The 17,129-nt window shown below is 38.0% G+C and overlaps 1 protein-coding gene across 7 annotated transcripts in view; it reads right to left on the bottom strand.

The window, feature by feature from the left end:
- Window positions 1-17,129, bottom strand: part of EVC2 (EvC ciliary complex subunit 2) — a 78,779-nt gene that overhangs the window by 11,174 nt on the left and 50,476 nt on the right. For 6 of the 7 annotated variants that reach the window (XM_072861683.1, XM_072861684.1, XM_072861688.1 and 3 more), the window contains 4 exons: window positions 14,129-14,329; window positions 12,702-12,824; window positions 4,198-4,425; window positions 846-1,060 (listed from right to left, as the gene is read on the bottom strand). In XM_072861683.1, the coding sequence (XP_072717784.1) occupies window positions 846-1,060; window positions 4,198-4,425; window positions 12,702-12,824; window positions 14,129-14,329 (767 nt within the window). The remainder of the gene's footprint in view (window positions 1-845; window positions 1,061-4,197; window positions 4,426-12,701; window positions 12,825-14,128; window positions 14,330-17,129) is intronic. The other variant, XM_072861685.1, reaches the window with a different exon arrangement.

Raw genomic sequence — 17,129 nt, 5'->3', positions numbered from 1 at the left:
AGACTTAAGAGTGCAACAGCTCCACTCAAAGCCTATCAAAGCCATTTTTAATATATCAGTTGTTTCACGGAAAACCCTCTTTGTAATGGAAAGCACCCTCTCAGGATTGTACACGAACCTTGAAATGTGGTAGGCGTTTAATACTATGCAATACATGTGTAATTGTAATTTCTAACTCCTGTAACCCTAATGAATGTAATGCAATACTTTGCAATTTTGCAAATTATCACCCATTTTTGCTAGGCAACCTTCACGACAAGACAGATTTCTATATAACTCCCAAGAGGCTATTTTTTTTTTGTCACCAATATCTTTACTTAAAAATTGTCCAGAGAAAAGTGAAATTGAGCCTGTCTCTGAAGAAGAGTTAATATATCCCATCAAAAATGACTGCGTGACAGGTAATTCATTCTACAGTGTGACAGTGGAGATAGAAATTCAATTTAAATTGTCTCAGCTACTTCCTCTGACCCCATCAGATCAGGTTTCACTGAAGTCCCTACCTATCTTCTTGGGAGACAAAGCAACATGATTAAAATTCTTTTCCTCCTTGCTGCTAAGGAGTACTGTTATTTTTCCACTGTCCCCATCAAGAAATGGTGATTGCCAAGCAACACATCACAATCTATATGTAACTAAGTTATTATCATTTCATGTTTCTTATTTCAGTATTCCCAAGACTCCTCAGTTATGCTCTGGGCCACATCACAAAAATGCACTGTTCAAACATAGATGTATAGTCCCTCCCCAACATAGCAGAACATTTAGCCTGCTGTTTCTCTGTGATATCTTATGGTCTATAAGGACTGCAGTAACTTAGTAAAACCTGAGACCAAAGCACTTACCTTTGCTGGTGCAGATTTATAAATTGCCTACATTTATTCATGGCCTGTCTTAGCAGAACTGTCAGCTGTCTGTCTACATTCGTTTCCACAGCTTCACTTGAAAGTCCCAATCCATCCGAAGTCCACCTCTGCCTACTCATTAGATGCTGCTGCTGCTGAGCTGACTCCTTATGCAACATCTCATACTCCAGCTTCCTGTCAAGTTCTTCAGTCTCCTAGAGGTTGAAAACACATAATGATAAAAAGTCCTAATATAACTTGCAAGAACAAATTTAATTTGGAGTGAAAAAAAAAAAGATCATATCAGAATTTCTGATATTAGTTTATTCATTTCTCATTCTACCCAGCCACTTGCAGTCATTACACTTTCCAATTCATTGCATGGCTTCAGTAAACATGACTTGCATGCTATCAGTATCAGAACAATGCTAAAGATATGAGTCAATATTCATTGTGTTAAAAGTCGATGCTCTCCGAAACCTTCCACTATAGAGGACATCTAGAATGTACACTACCAGCATGGCTGAGATCCAAACAAAAGAATGGCACTATCAGAATTCACCTATAAGCTGCATAAAGCCACTGAAACAGCGTGAGAAACTCAGACTGACTAGTTTTAGTTATACTGAATCAACAGCTAATATCAAAGAGGTTTGAAGTTAAGAGACAGTAATTCACATTTAGTGTGATAAAATTAGGGTTAAAATACAATGCTCTAAAAATCAAAGGGTTAAAAACCAAAGTCTTAAGTGGATTGAATCCCTCATGCCAAAGATCTCTCTTTGGTCAAAGAGTCAAACTAGACATCAGAAGGATGGCTTCATATTCCAGTTTTCCAACGTCATTGTTGTCTGACCTCAAACAAGTTGCTTAATATCTCAGCACCCTACTTCCCAACCTGTAGCTTGGAGAACATGCTGAATTTTAATCTATTCCTCCACCTCATCAGCCATATTCAGACTAGAAATTCATTGCAGCATAGCATCTCTAAGTAAGCATCTGCTCCCCAGTCAGCAAGATCTGACATTGGAGCTTCGATCCACTCTCCTAACACCAAAACTGAACATTACCTTGCTATCTCTAAGGGGATGAGCAAATTCACATATAGCTGGATGTGTCTGTTTCACTGACTGGCAAAACTATCACTGATGTCATCAGCATTAGGGAATCTTGTGTACTCCAATATATTTGTTTTAAAGTAACAGGTGTTTAAATTTGCAGCTAGTGCAACAAAGGAGCAGAAATAAAACACAGCAAGAGAGAAAGGTTTGATCACCAGGAGACAGTCCCTGTATACCAAGCATAACAGTCACTTTAAACGATGCCTGAAATGATTTTTTTCCCCCCAAAATAGGGCTCAACTCAGTTCTTGCACATTGGCTAAAGAATCTGGTGCTACCTACTCTAGATCTCTCTTCTGTCTCTCCTTCAATCTTTTTTCTTCATCTGTTCAAGGATAGAGAACCTAAAAGCAACCTCTTTGCAGAGCCCTCTTACATTTACTGCATAAAAGGCTATAAACCACCCTCAGCAAGTCTGCAGATGACACCAAGCTGAGTGGTGCAGCTGACATGCCAGAAGGAGGGGATGTCATCCAGAGGGACCTGGACAAGCTGGAGAAGTGGGCCTGTGCGAACCTCATGAGGTTCAACAAGACCAAGCGCATGGTCCTGCACCTGGGTTGGGGCAATCCTCGGTTTCAATACAGGCTGGGGGATGATGTGATCGAGAGCAGCCCTGCGGAAAAGGACTTGGGGGTACTGATGGATGAAAAGCTGGACATGAGCTGACAATGTGTGCTCGCAGCCCAGAAGGCCAACCGTATCCTGGGCTGCAACAAAAGAAGCATGGCCAGCAGGTCAAGGGAGGTGATTCTGCCCCTCTACTCTGCTCTGGTGAGACCCCACCTGGAGTACTGTGTCCAGCTCTGGAGCCCTCAGCACGGGAAAGACACGGACCTGTTGAAGCAGGTCCAGAGGAGGGCCACAAAAATGATCAGAGGGATGGAACACCTCTCCTATGAAGACAGGCTGAGAGAGTTGGGGTTGTTCAGCCTGGAGAAGAGAAGGCTCCAGAAAGACCTTATTGTGACCTTTCAGTACTTAAAGGGGGCTTATAAGAAAGACAGGGACAGACTTTTTAGCAAAGCCTGTTATGACAGGACAAGGAGCAATGGTTTTAAACTCAGGGAGGGCAAATTTAGACTAGATTTAAGAAAGAAATTTTTTACAATGAGTGTGGTGATGCACGGGAACAGGTTGCCCAGAGAGGTGGTAGATGCCCCATCCCTGGAAACATTCAAGGCCAGGTTGGATGGGACTCTGAGCAACCTGATCTAGTTAAAGATGTCCCCGCTTTTGCAGGGGGGTTGGACTAGATAATATGTAAAGGTCCCTTCCAATCCAAAGCATTCTATGATTCTATGATAATTCCAGATTAATTTATTTTTAATATTCCGTCTCCCTACAACTTTCACTACTTCCTACAGATTTAATACAGATTTAAACAAAACTGGAAGCATATAAGCATTCTAACTGCCATTCTAAGAGAAACTCTGTAGAGATGACAGCATTAAAATTTAACCAGGAGTTTTCACAGCAATAGCTGTCTAATGATGCCCTCTAGCAAAGAGGTTTTGCTCTTAAAAACCCTTTTTGTTTGTTCTACTCCAGTGCTCTCCCAAGCCTCACTTGGATAGTTGCAAATAGCAGATGTAACAAAAAAAAAAAAAAAATCCTTGTAACAACAACAACAAAAAAATCCTTATGAATGCAGAGCACTAAAGTATTAAAAAAGGATTAGAAAACTGGCACATACCAAGTATGTAATAAATACGATGAAGGGAAAAGGCCTTTCCAAAGTTTCTACTATTTAAACTGTATGAGCGTGCTTGGAGGGAGATACGCAGGTAGGAGGCTGTATATACAATCTTTAAAAACTCGATGATTGACGCGTATCATGTGGTTATGGATTTTACTGTACGGACAGCACTAGAACATGAACAATTTTGTAACACACGACAATTTACACACTATCCCAGTCATGACTCACAATCACTTCCAAATTGTCTTCCTTGCGATCAACAAAACTTTAGCCACCAAAATACTGCTCTTTCTGACTGTAGAATTCTGGATGCTACTATAATAAAAATAAATACACAATCTTCCCTGGCTCTAATACTTTCCTTCTCTTTATTTCTTTTACTGAGTGCATTAAAGTGCACATAATCACAGAAATTAAAGGCCAGACCACCAGGAGCTGCAAACCAGCACAGCTAAATCAAAGTCAAATAGACTACAGTGATAGCTGCTGTCTCCAAACAGGAATTTTTCCTTTTCACTTCATTACTTACAGGATTATGTGCTTCTAAAATCTGAATACATTCCAATTTTGACAGGGTTTTTGATGTGCTGAGTTGTTCAAAGAGCAAAGCTTGTACACTTATGATAGCAGTATACAGCTCCAACATTTTGGATTTTTTAACAGTCTTTTCAAAGGCTAAAGAAGCAATATACTCTCCAAATTTATTTTCCAGATCGCGCAGCTGACACTCTTTCTCAAGCAGCAACTCGTACTTAACCTAAAAAATACCAAAACACAAAAGATAACAATTAACAGAAAACCTTACACGCATGCTCATGATTTTACTACTCTGTAATTAACAAGCAGGATTAAAGCAGCAAAGAAATCAATGCTGTTATCTTATAATGTAATACATTGTTTTAAAAAGTGCTTTTAACATTAAATTCCAAGCTTTTACTGTGTTTAAGTGATCAAAAAAAATACTACAGTAAGGTCAGATATTTCAAAGAGATCAGGCTTAGTTTTAGGGCAGTCATAACTTTAATATTAAATACTAACATAAAATAGAGGGTCTATATAATTTTTAATATAATAAAAGTAACAATTAAAAGTATAAACAAACCTACACTTACCTATGTGATAGGTTACATGGGAAGATAAAATACATCCTTCTGTTTAGCAAAAATACAAAATTTATAGAAAGTCTGTATTTAGTTTCAAATTGTCAAGTGTCAATAAATATTGACCAATGAAATTCAACCTAGTATTCTCTAAGCAAAAACCAAAAATCCTCTTATATAAAACAAAGTTAAACTGTAAATCAGGAGTCTACTGGTAATGGATTTCAAACAAAATTAAAACTGGATTGAATGGACAAACAAGATTAAATCAAAATGATTTAAGTCAACAACTATGTTGCTGCCACACATCTGATGAGAAATTATCTAAAGGTGAAGGGCAAGCACAGCACATGCAAGCACATGATCAAAACCAACATGATTGATGAGCACTCCATGCTACACCACCGACATTCACACCCAGTAATATTACCCCTGTGACCATTTTTCTGCAGGATAATGTGGATAGTAGCCAGCTGCAATTACCCTCTTTAGATGCTTCCATCTGAGCTTGTCACTCTAAGCTCCCTATATAATCAAAGAAAAGGAAAAGGTACTTCTTGGTGTGTTTCGTATCCTAAAAAATGTTTTTCCACTGATGTATAAGTGTGGATGTCTAGGTTAGACATTGATGGCTACACTGCACATCTAACATTTGGGTAGCTGAATCTTCAAAGACAGTAAATAATTATCAGTTTGGTTTTATTCTCTCTCCCTGTATTATCCACACTGGCCCAGAAGTGTGATTGTAAGAGAGAGAAGACACAGAGAGAGAAAGCACATGCAACCATGAGAGTTCCAACTCCACTATTTGGTGTTGATATCAACTGCTGCCCTACACATTGGATTGAGAATAAAGCTAAGCACAGAAACAGCCCATCTGTACGCTGCTGGGTATCAGAGTGTGGGGTTTTTCCTCACTCCATCCTAAATTTTCTTTTGGTCCTGACAAATCTAATCTGATAGGTTTCACAGTATACCAAAAAAAAAAAAAAAAAAAGGTTGTGGAAATCAGCATTTTCAGAAGTTTCCAGTATTATGTATTTTAACAGCAATGCTCAAGTAACTACTGCCTGTGACAGAACGGAAGAACCACAGCCATCAAAGGAGGCATCTCAAAAACTTTTAAATAAGTTTTGGTTAAGTTTATCACCATGGCACCTAAGAGCAGGTATTCACATTTGGATTCTACGGAAAAGTATTTATCCTGTCAAGTTTGGCCTCTCTCTTAAAGAGCAGGCAGAGACGAACATCCCTATTTAATTGAGATACCAACATGGTTAGTATCTTAGCATGAAGGGCATCCAGCGGTATACCTTTATACATTTAGCCTTAATCTCTCTACCAGTCTTAAAATAAGAATAATAAAGACCAATAGCATTTGCCTCGCAAGCATGAACTACAACACTGTAAAGGTCAACTGTAGTCTTTAGACGCTGTATGACTTCCCATCGGCACAAGACCTGATTTTGCCCCTCAGAATATCTTTGCACAAATAGAGATGGTATGCACTCAAGACATTAAAACTTTACTGGCTTTCTATTCATACTAATCGGAATTACACATTATTGACTCTATTCACGATTAGCTTTAAAGGAGCATTTAAGGAGACTTCCACCAAGTTTTCAGATCTCTAAGATGATAAATATGTAACATGATGCCCATGAATTTTCTCTGGAAATTTTATTGATAAGGGACCTGCTAAGAGTGATTGTGTATCATACAAATTCTATTATCCAGTAGATAGAGCTAAATTTAAAATGTGATTTGGAACCACATATGCTTGTGATAATTCTCATTCATGCTCATGTGATATTCTCCAAAGTCTCCGTTACATCATCTGGAACGTCCTTGAATGCAAGAGATGGAAGGTTACCTTCAGGAAATATTTCCTACTAACATGAATTAAGCCAATTACAACACAAGAGTAAGAAATCATCCTCCAGACACAAAGTAGAGGCAAGATTCATTTTCTTGGTATCTTTAACAAATCTCCATCTTAAAAAACAGAAATTGCCTCTCAACATTACTGTTAATCTAACAAATCAATCTTGAATAATGTAGGTGTGTGACACTAAATAATAAGCAAGCATATAGGTTACAAATAAACATATGGAATATTTGAGTTAGGAGGAAAATTCAACTCAGAGATCATACTGGAAATACGTAACCAAAATGCTAAAAACTAAGCTGTTATTTTTGAACATGGGAGGCAGAGATCTCCAGTGAAAAGCAAAAGAGATGGCCAAAATTGGGAGTTTATGGAAAAAGAGCTGAACTGCCTTCTAGTACTTGTTCAAAAATAAGTAGATGACATTTACCTTAGTATAGATCCAGAAATATCCATTGCTTGTTTGTGTGTTTCAGTTTTCAGCAGGAAAAAATTCAATAATAATAATAGATATAAAAACCTATTATTATTACTATCTTCTACGCTCTTTGCAGGAAGGCAAGAAACCTATTAAAGTGAATTTGAGGCCCTTTGTTTTCTGTAGAAAGCTTTTTACTGAAAAACAAGTAACTTTAGCATCGCCCATTTAAGCTCACAGTCCAGCAGTTCACAGGCATTCGAAGTTGTACACTGTACTCTAGCAGCATTGATCGGAAATCAAAGATAAAAACTTCCGCAGAATATCCTACAAGTCACAACTTTGATACAGATTGCACAAGACAGCCAATTCCACCCTAACCCAGGTTTTTTTGGGAGTTTGTTTGTTTCAGTTTATTTATCTTGTCAAAGCAAATTTATTTTCAAAATCCAAAGTGTTATTTCAAGATATTCTTATGAGCCAGTGACATAAGACTAAGGCCTAGAAGCAAGACTATTGCACACCTCAGTGCCAAGGCAAATATTTAAAACAAAAATAATAATAAAAAAAAAATCTTTCTTCAAAAGCCTGTGCACAACACTAATTTCTCAAATAAGACTCAAGTTTTTGTTCTGAAAGGCACACTGAATTAATTATTATACTACTGATCACTATGACACAAGACAATGTTCTCAAAAGCAATTAGCAATTTTCAGAGCCGTATTGTCTGACTGTCCAATTTTTTAAAGGTCTTGGTTGTCAAGTTTCCATTGACTTGCCCTCACCCCTCTTTTCGACGGTGAAAGTTATTGCACTCTTAGATGATTCTTAAAGAGAGAATGGAATGGAAGCGAGTCCTTAACAGTAAAACAGACATGTTAAAAAATATCAGAAGAGCGAGCTTCTAAAGGAAGGCAAGGAATTTATATCCGATTCAGCCAGCCACTTAATATTTCACTAACAACAGCTGCTATCTAGCAAGGTGTTCAGGGAGATGCATTGCTACAGCAGACATCACTTTAAGGGGCCATTCATGTTAGAAATGAACCAGTTTAGACAACTAATGCCACAAGTAACCTTTCAAAACTTTGGCAACATTGAGTTTTGGGTTTACTTAAATGCAGGAAAATGAAGATGGATGAGAACAACTAATGTTTTTGTCAAAAGAGACTAAATTATTTATATTATGATTTTCATTACAATAGCACCTATTCAAGGAATGGAAAAAAAAAAAATCAAGCAGACCTGCCTGACTAGAATTAAATAGGTCCATTTTCAAAAGAATTAATGCTTTAGAGTCTATGCGATGCTCCCTATTCCATGTATTAGGGCAACTTTTTAACTAATAGAAATTATCACAACATTACTAGCTTGAATGAGTTATGACAACATACACACACTGAGGAGCTGGTCCTTCTTTTCTTCCAGCTTTTATTTACATGTCTAAGATACTGCCTCCCAGAATACATACATTTTTACAGTATCTCAAAACAGGGGAAAATACATGCTTGAGGTATGATTTGTTTAACATGACACAAAATTAGTAAGTAATACCTGAAGGCTGCCTTTGTGGTTTAGGAACAGGATGTGCTATAAACCTTTAAAAATGCAGATTAAAAAAATTACACAGAAATGTTTTGACAGGTGTATGCACACAATTGAATTTAAAGTTTGCTTCTTTCTTCACAGGAGGCTCAGTTTCAGACACAAGGATTTTAAATGAATTATACATATATGAAATCTGGGGATAGATGAATAATGAATAGATGAATGAGTAAGTGAGTGATCACCTTTAGTCTAAGTTTGAACCCATTAAAATGAATAATGAATAAGGATGGAAAGGCAGTTTCACAACTCAAGTTCACTTGTAAGGAGACACAAGAATGTATATTTTAATTGCAGCTGAATTCAAAGGCAAAAGAGATGACATTGATGACAGAAACACTTACACTTTTGTTAACCACTTCAAATAACAGGAGGTTATGTTCAGTATATTCCATGAATCACAAGATTTATGGTCCAAACTGCAAAACTAGATACTATTTGCATATTACTAAGTACAAAGCCATACATTAAGCACACCCAAATACAGGGGAATTATGTTCAGCTTTATCATTCAGCAACTATTCAACATTATACAGTACATTAACTGCTCTCAACCAACAAAAGGTTCCATTAGTCAACTGGTACTACCGTCTACCCCTAGCCACCTGAGTTTCTTTCTGCCTCTTGTCAGCTCTGCAAACAGAAATACATTTGTGAAAATCAAAGCTTGCAAGTAGACCTGACTTCAATGAGACATAGAAGGTGACTTCGGTAGAAGCCGGATCAAATATTGATTACAAACTAAATTATAAACCAATTATAAACTAATATCCCCTGGCCATTCTTGAAGCCTTTTATCATACCAAACAGGAGACTGTAAAATACTGCTTGATATGGTACTATTTGACATAATATTATTACAGTGTCAGACTACTTTGGTTATGATGAATCATCTCATGTAGGTCTGAACATTTGCTGCTGATTCCACCTGAAACATCCAAATTATACAAAAATTGCCAATGCTATAAATGCACTATGATTAGTCCACTGCTTGAAAGCACTGACTTCTAAATTCCACATTTACTTCAGACTTATTGCTAATTAGTGTTGTCTCAGTCCTAAATATTACAAATAAAGGGAATAATCTGAAAATGTACTTGATTACCTGCAACCTCGAAGACATTTCTCATGCAAGTCTTATTATTGGGCTTTTTACACCCAGCAGGGAAAATAGACTAAAGAATGTCAGTATTTTTTCCCACTGTGTTTCTTCTGAGATAGATAACTGCTATTTCAGAAAGGAACAGCTACTTCCTCATGCACAAGACAGCTCAAAACAGCTATGAAACACAAAAGTAGATATAGCCCACTTTTGAAGATTTTCACAGTGAGGTCAATGATACTCTCAGGTGCTCCAAGACGAGGCTTCAAACTTCTTGCCGTGGCCTCCCAGCTCACTACCTCCTGAGTTGTTCTTCTCTGTCATGCCTGTTTTACAGTATTACAAAACACATCCTGCTGCTGCTTTCATAAGCATTAGCTGGAAACCATTTTACAGCCATCCTGTAGTGAGACAGAGCCTACGATACCATGTGAAATCTGCAGGAGAACAGCAGCAGTGAAGGCAGAAATACAGCAGAGCTGTATTGCTCCACCATCCTTTTTCCCTGCCTTGAATTGGTTGTGCAACTTCAGATGGCTGACTTTGAGTTAGATGATAAAAGTGTTCACATTAATGCAAAATTTAGAAGTGTAAGATTCTAAATGAGGAACAAGGTAACAGATTGCAACAGCCAAAAGAAAGAAACTCTACTTCTGTGATCAGCATAAGGCTTACTGCAATACTTCTGTGTCCTAATGATAATGTGAGAACTAACAACTTTCCTTAACAATAGTTTAGTTTCCTTACTGGGAAAAGCCCAAAGCATTTGGCTTTATATAACTAATGTGCAGCCATACAATTAGAAGAACAACAGGTATGCCAGATGGTGCATAAAAACCTGAAACAATGAGGCTTAGAGAAGCTACCTTTCCAATTTTAAAACAAGATTCTAACAAAAATGTAAGGCAGTATTCATACCAAACAAGTATTCAGTACTTTTTGCAACATAAGAGCTTAGCCCATACTCCGCTGTACTTTTGAGTAACAGTACAAAAAAAAAACCCAAACCAAACCAAAAACCCCCAAACAAAACAAAAATAATCTAAATTTTGGAGGTCGGGGCATTAGGCAGCCAAAAGTTTAAATTCCTCCATTAAAGGATTAGGGCATTCTTGGACCAGAGTTATTAAATTATTAGAGTGCCAGAACACACTTGCCCACTTTTTGTATTCTTACCCAAGCACCTGCTCTCACTTTCAAAGACCATGTGCCGGACTAGATAAACATTTGCTTTTATCGCCTGCAACCAATACTAACAATGTGTTGCTCTCACATAAAAGTGAAATTATTTCTGAACTAACATGTTGAACCAGTTGTCCTGGTTTAACGACGTGGTTTTACTAGGAAGAAAACTAACTCTATCCCAGCCAAAACCAGGACACCAGTATTTTTCATTCCTCAGGATATAAGTATAAAAAGCACAGGAAAGAGGTGTAAAAACAGAATTTTGTCCAAATTGGTACTAAAATTGATATTGCAATCATTTGTGAAACTATTTTTATCTGCCAATTTTAACTACCAATGTTAGCTGCTTGTTGAGCATAGTTCTGATGGCTGTGCACCACCTATGTCTAACACAGTTATCATTGTAACATTCCTCTGATATACAAAAGTAGTATTACCCATATTTTACAAGTGGGAAAGAGAAGGAGAGAAAGGCTAAGCAACATGAACAAGACCTCATGGAACATCTGCTGGTAGAGAAGGAAAAAGCCTCCAAAATCCTGTATTGGCATTGGCCCCACTCATTCCTTAAGGATTAACTTTAGACTGGAGCTGTGAGCCTTTTAAAAGAAGATACCCACCAGAATCAAGGCTCCCTTTCAATAAGCTCTGTACAAATAAACTCCACCCCTACCCAAGAAGTCCTTGGATCTAAGAACCCATTTCTGGGTTTTCAGTAGTATTAGGAGAGGTCCAAGAACTAAATCTTGCTCAACTGAAGTACGCAGTGAAGCACCTTCCAGCAACGTGCATTCGCAGCCCAGAAAGCCAACTGTATCCTGGGCTGCATCAAAAGAAACATGGCCAGCAGGTCAAGGGAGGTGATTCTGCCCCTCTACTCTACTCTGGTGAGACCCCACCTGGAGTACAGTGTCCAGCTCTGGAGCCCTCAGCACGGGAAAGACATGGACCTGTTGAAGCAGGTCCAGAGGAGGGCCACAAAAATGATCAGAGGGATGGAACACCTCTCCTATGAAGACAGGCTGAGAGAGTTGGGATTGTTCAGCCTGGAGAAGAGAAGGCTCCAGAAAGACCTTATTGCAGCCTTTCAATACTTAAAGGGGGCTTTTAAGAAAGATGAGGACAAACTTTTTAGTAGGGCCTGTTGCGATAGGACAAGGGATAATGGTTTTATAAAAGAGGGTAGACTTGGACTAGAGATAAGGAAGAAATTTTTTACAATGAGGTTGGTGAAAGACTGGAACAGGTTGCCCAGAGAGGTGGTAGATGCCCCATCCCTGGAAACATTCAGGGTCAGGTTGGACAGGCTCTGAGCAACCTGATCTAGTTGAAGATGTCCCTGCTCATTACAGGGGGGTTGGACTAGATGGCCTTGAAAGGTCCCTTACAACCCAAACTATTCTATGATTCCATATTTTGAAAGCCTTACTAAGAAAACCATAGGATCTAAGGGAGGTCTTCAATCATGCATACACCAAGCCCTAGAACCATTGGAAGAAAAAAGGATGAGACATGAAATCAGTTCTATAACTAAGGTGCAAAAATTAAAACAAAGCCAAAACTATTAAGCTTGAAGTACATCTTGACAAACACAGGCAAGAGTAGAGAGATGCATCATGCCACTACACCTCACACCTTTTTTATCTGGTTCTTATTCACATTGATAGAAAACGATCATTCTTTAATTACTAAAAATCTAGGTTTTGACCTCAGTACAGAAAAAGTCTGCACTTACCTTACTCAAATTTTCATCTTTCACCGAGTCTTCATAAATGAAAATTTTGTCCTGTAAAGATTTCCTCAGAATATCTATCTTATTTCTATTCCTGGATCCTGTTTTTTTCATTTTAGAGTGCTGCTGTAAGAAGATGAACACAAAACGCTTTATTTGTAAGAGTGATACGAGGATGCTAATATTATTACTTGCTATTATTGGCAGATCCACCAATTAATGAAACACTTGGCAAGGATGACTTCCACTGAGAAAATATTTCTGAAATGAAGGTGCTGCCAACTGATTCAGAAGATTTCTTTCAGACATTCAGACAAAATTAGAAATTTCATTTTTAATTTCTTTCAGGCAGAATTATATATTCACCCTTTCCATGAAAACTGCTAGCACGTAAGTTTGATTTTAAACAAGCTTTAGCAGTGATAAGAGATTTTTAACTGATATGTTGTCTCCTCAGTATGGTTAAAAATGAACAAAGAATATTAATTTAAGAACTACATTGTTTTCAAGACACAGTATATGAATCACAAATTAACCATGACAGTATTAAGGGGCACCATTCCATGTAATCAAGTTATTCTCGACCTTTATATTTCTTTACAAGAATATCAACTAAGTATAATATACTCTTGGGGGAATGATAACATCTGTCCAACTATGAGGCTTTGCAAAGTCATTTCCATTCTTTAGTACTTTAGAAATTATTAAGGTTTTGAACTAGGCTAATTCCTAGTACAATTAACCCAAATTAGTTTACATATTTAGAAACATAACTGAACAAAAACAAAGCAAGGGAAAGTCCTCCTTTTTATGATGGTATTAGATACAATTCATACAGGAAACACTTTTTTTCCTCCTATTTAAGAATTGAAGATAATTTATGATTCCACAGGTTTTACATTTTACTGCAAGAATTAACACTCCTCACCCCTTTCCTACATGGACCAGACAGCGTATGACATTCCCCTAAAATACCTCCCTAAATCTTTCCTTGATTTAGTGCCAAATTTAGTACTGTGTAGGGGCTTCCAGAGAAATCTCAGTTTGGGCTGTAAAGGACCCAACTTGTCCCTGACATTCAGAGCCAGGCTCAGCACTGCTCCAAGTTTTGGCATTTCAGTTGACTCTCCTGAGAGATGCAGTCACTTTTGGCCACCCATCTGCTTCTTTACACCTATGCCTCCTTCTTGGGAAAGCGGGAGGACATGCAAGTAGCAGAAATATGCAGGTGTATGTGAAGAAAATATTTATCCAACTGCTACCCAAACAATTATCTTCAAGGTCCACCGATCCACACAGACAGGAGAAGCGTGCACTGCCGTCACACCTATGGGGAAGTTACGGACCCATATCTGCAGCCAAGGCCAACAGCCTGCAGATACACCCACGAACCCCTTGCACATCCCATACTGATCCCACATCGTTCCCACCTGTTTACTGGTCATTGCTAAATTCTGATCGACTTTCATCAGTTCTGTGTCCCTCCACTCCACCTCGAAAGCCTGACGCAAGGTTCTTGCTCTTATCTTGGGCCAAGCCAAGCTGCTGTCCACCTGAGAGAAGCAGCAGTGCAGCTCTTGCCTCATTCTAAGCAATTCCTCTTTTGACAGTGAGAGGGGTAAACTTAGAAGCTGCCTGTTAAAATAACAAAAGCCATTTGCTGTTCAGTGATACAGACAATTTTACATAAAATGTAAGAGACATGCACACAAATGCTTTACATGACAATGATCATCCTTTTTTGTCTTATTCATACATCAGTTAATGATTCCACACAAAGGACTGGCTGCTCAGCATGTTCAAAATATCCTTGAGGATACTTTAAATTCTGCATACAGAACTTCCTGGACTGTAAAACTTCATTTTCAAGGGGAAACGGTTTTTGAATACTTAAAAAATAAATAAATATTTTTAGCACATTTCCTATGCAGAGAATCCTTCCACCTCTTCTGACAATACAAACCCCAAACTTAGGGCTGAAATTGAGATAAAAGCCTCCTGTAAAGCCCCCCTGTGGTGTTTCCCAGCACTTAGCAGTCACAGCTACTGAGAGGGTAAAAAAATAAAATAAAAAAGTGTCTCTTTATAATAAACTCATATGTGTCATCCCTCCTATCACCAAGTCACAAGGGTTCCAGCTGTTCTTTGTAAAAAAGCTTTTAGCAGTCTGAACAACAGGGAATATATTTTAGCAGCAATTTGAATCACTCAAAGTTCCCGTTTTGTAGAAGGAAGGTTCTCAACACAGAAGTCTAGGGAACTGATCCTCAGGTCAAGCTGAAGGTGACTTAAAAAAAGAAAAAGCACGCTAAAGCCTAAATTAATCTTCCAATTGTGACTAACCTTAGACCACATTAATCATCATATCTTGTGGCCAAAATATTTCCTTAAGAGTATTTCATAAAATATAGCATAATTTTTTGTTTGGAAATTTTCTCTATTTCCCAAAAAACGTATTTGTATTTAAAGTATGAACAATATATTTTTAGAAAAATAGTTTTCTTTTAAAAATATATTATACTGTATGTTCCATTAGGACTGATGCTTTTATTCAGTGTATCACAGACCTATACCACCTCATCATTTCACTAAAATATTTCTGAGTTTAGACATCCTTATTTCTGTTTACCGATTCAGCAAAGTACAGACAAATCCTAAATTAAAATATTTTTAATGCATAAAGATTTTCTCTTTGAAAAATTAAAGGCAATATTACTCCAAGCAAGCATTCACAGTATACTTAACCATTTCTCATGTTGTCTTAGACTTTTAGAAGAAAATCCATGCTATATATCCATACAGATATATAGACAGAGATAAAAATAAATACAGTAAATCACAGTTTTGCCATGTCCATGTTTAAAAAGGACTTTCAGCATTAATGATCTTCATAAATATTTTCGACTAACTTGTGGTCTCTTTGATAAGCAACAAAAATGAAAAGCTATCATTCAAAATAATTCTTTGTGAAAACTAGATAGGAGATGAGAACATAAACATGAGAGCTGGCATCTGTCATCAAAATATCAAAACTGACAGACAGTGGACTGAACATAAAGACACTGACAGATTTTAAGGGGCTTTTGAGAGTACAGATGTGCAAATGTTGCATTTTTTCTATGTATTTTCCAGTACTTTACTGGAAAAAACAAACAGCTTACTGTTGCTGTAAATAAAGATAGCATTTAACAAATACAACAGGCGACACTGCAGGCTGGGACACAATTATCATGGAATCGTAAGTCAGAAATAGGAAAGACCTGCTGGGTCATACAAGCTACTTCCCTGCTCGTGCAGGTCTGCTCGCAGCAATATAAATAAGAGATAATAAGACAAGCTAGAAAATACATTGAAATGGCTTATAGAAAAGTATTTTAAATGCTGAATAAAATACAAAGGCCTTGAAATTAGAATGAAAACAAGACAAATTGATTTTTTTTCTTTAACGATGCAAACATGCAATGGGCAAGGTTTCTTTTCATATTTCTTTTATATGGTTTGATACTGTGCAGCAGGCAAACTTACAAAGATGCTGCCTGCACAAAACTGCCCATGCAAATCGGTTTTGCTTTAAAGAGGTATGAAGGAGAAACCTTAACTAATGCTTCCGCCCCCCCCCCCCATTCAACTTCTCACGCCCAGTACGTTTGCTCCAGGGGCAGACAGCCTAATATAGGTTTGCCTGTTCCAGTTTGCTCCCCTAAAGCTGCAATTTTGACAGAACACTATTTTTTCATGTTCCCATGTCTCTTAACAATGTCTGTTATTAAGTGGACATTGTATAGGAAATGTAGTAGTGTAAATATTCAGGTAATACAACAACTAGTCATATATGTACTTGAAAGATAAGAAGAAATGCTAACGAATGGTGCAAATCTCTCAAGGGCCTTGCTGCCCAGTCTGAGAGGCACCATGCACGTCAACTCTGGGCTGCAGCCATGGTCTCTCCCTGAGCAAGGTCTCCCAATGGTGGCAAGGCCACCACTCGCTTTCCCACCTCCCCAGGGTCACACTGTAGCAGGTAGCGATGGCCGGAATACGTGCCCGGGGCCAGAAAACCGCTCTGCAAAATCGCCCGTGCCATGGCGGCTCGGTGCCAGGGGCACTTTGTCAGCAGGCCAGATCAGCCAAGTCCGATGCGTGGAGCCCATGAACTGGAGAGGTACGCTACTGTGCTGTGTATTTATGAAATATGGGGAAATACTGTAGCAGAACTTAAAATGAGCACCCGATGAGTAAGGCTTGACTTGTGGCCAGAAGGAATATATCAAAATTGAACGCGGGGCTAATTAGGCCTGACATACTAAACGACATTTCCAAAGTGCTGGACCTCTGAGAGCAGACTGAGAATAATAATGAAAGATGCACAAGTGAAACCTGACACGGAGCAAACAGAAGTATAAAAACACTCCACCTTTTTGGTTTCAAAAC

This window comes from Ciconia boyciana, chromosome 5 (genome assembly GCF_034638445.1).
Source record: "Ciconia boyciana chromosome 5, ASM3463844v1, whole genome shotgun sequence".
NCBI lineage: Eukaryota > Metazoa > Chordata > Aves > Ciconiiformes > Ciconiidae > Ciconia > Ciconia boyciana.
This window is presented reverse-complemented; position numbering and strand designations above follow the sequence as displayed.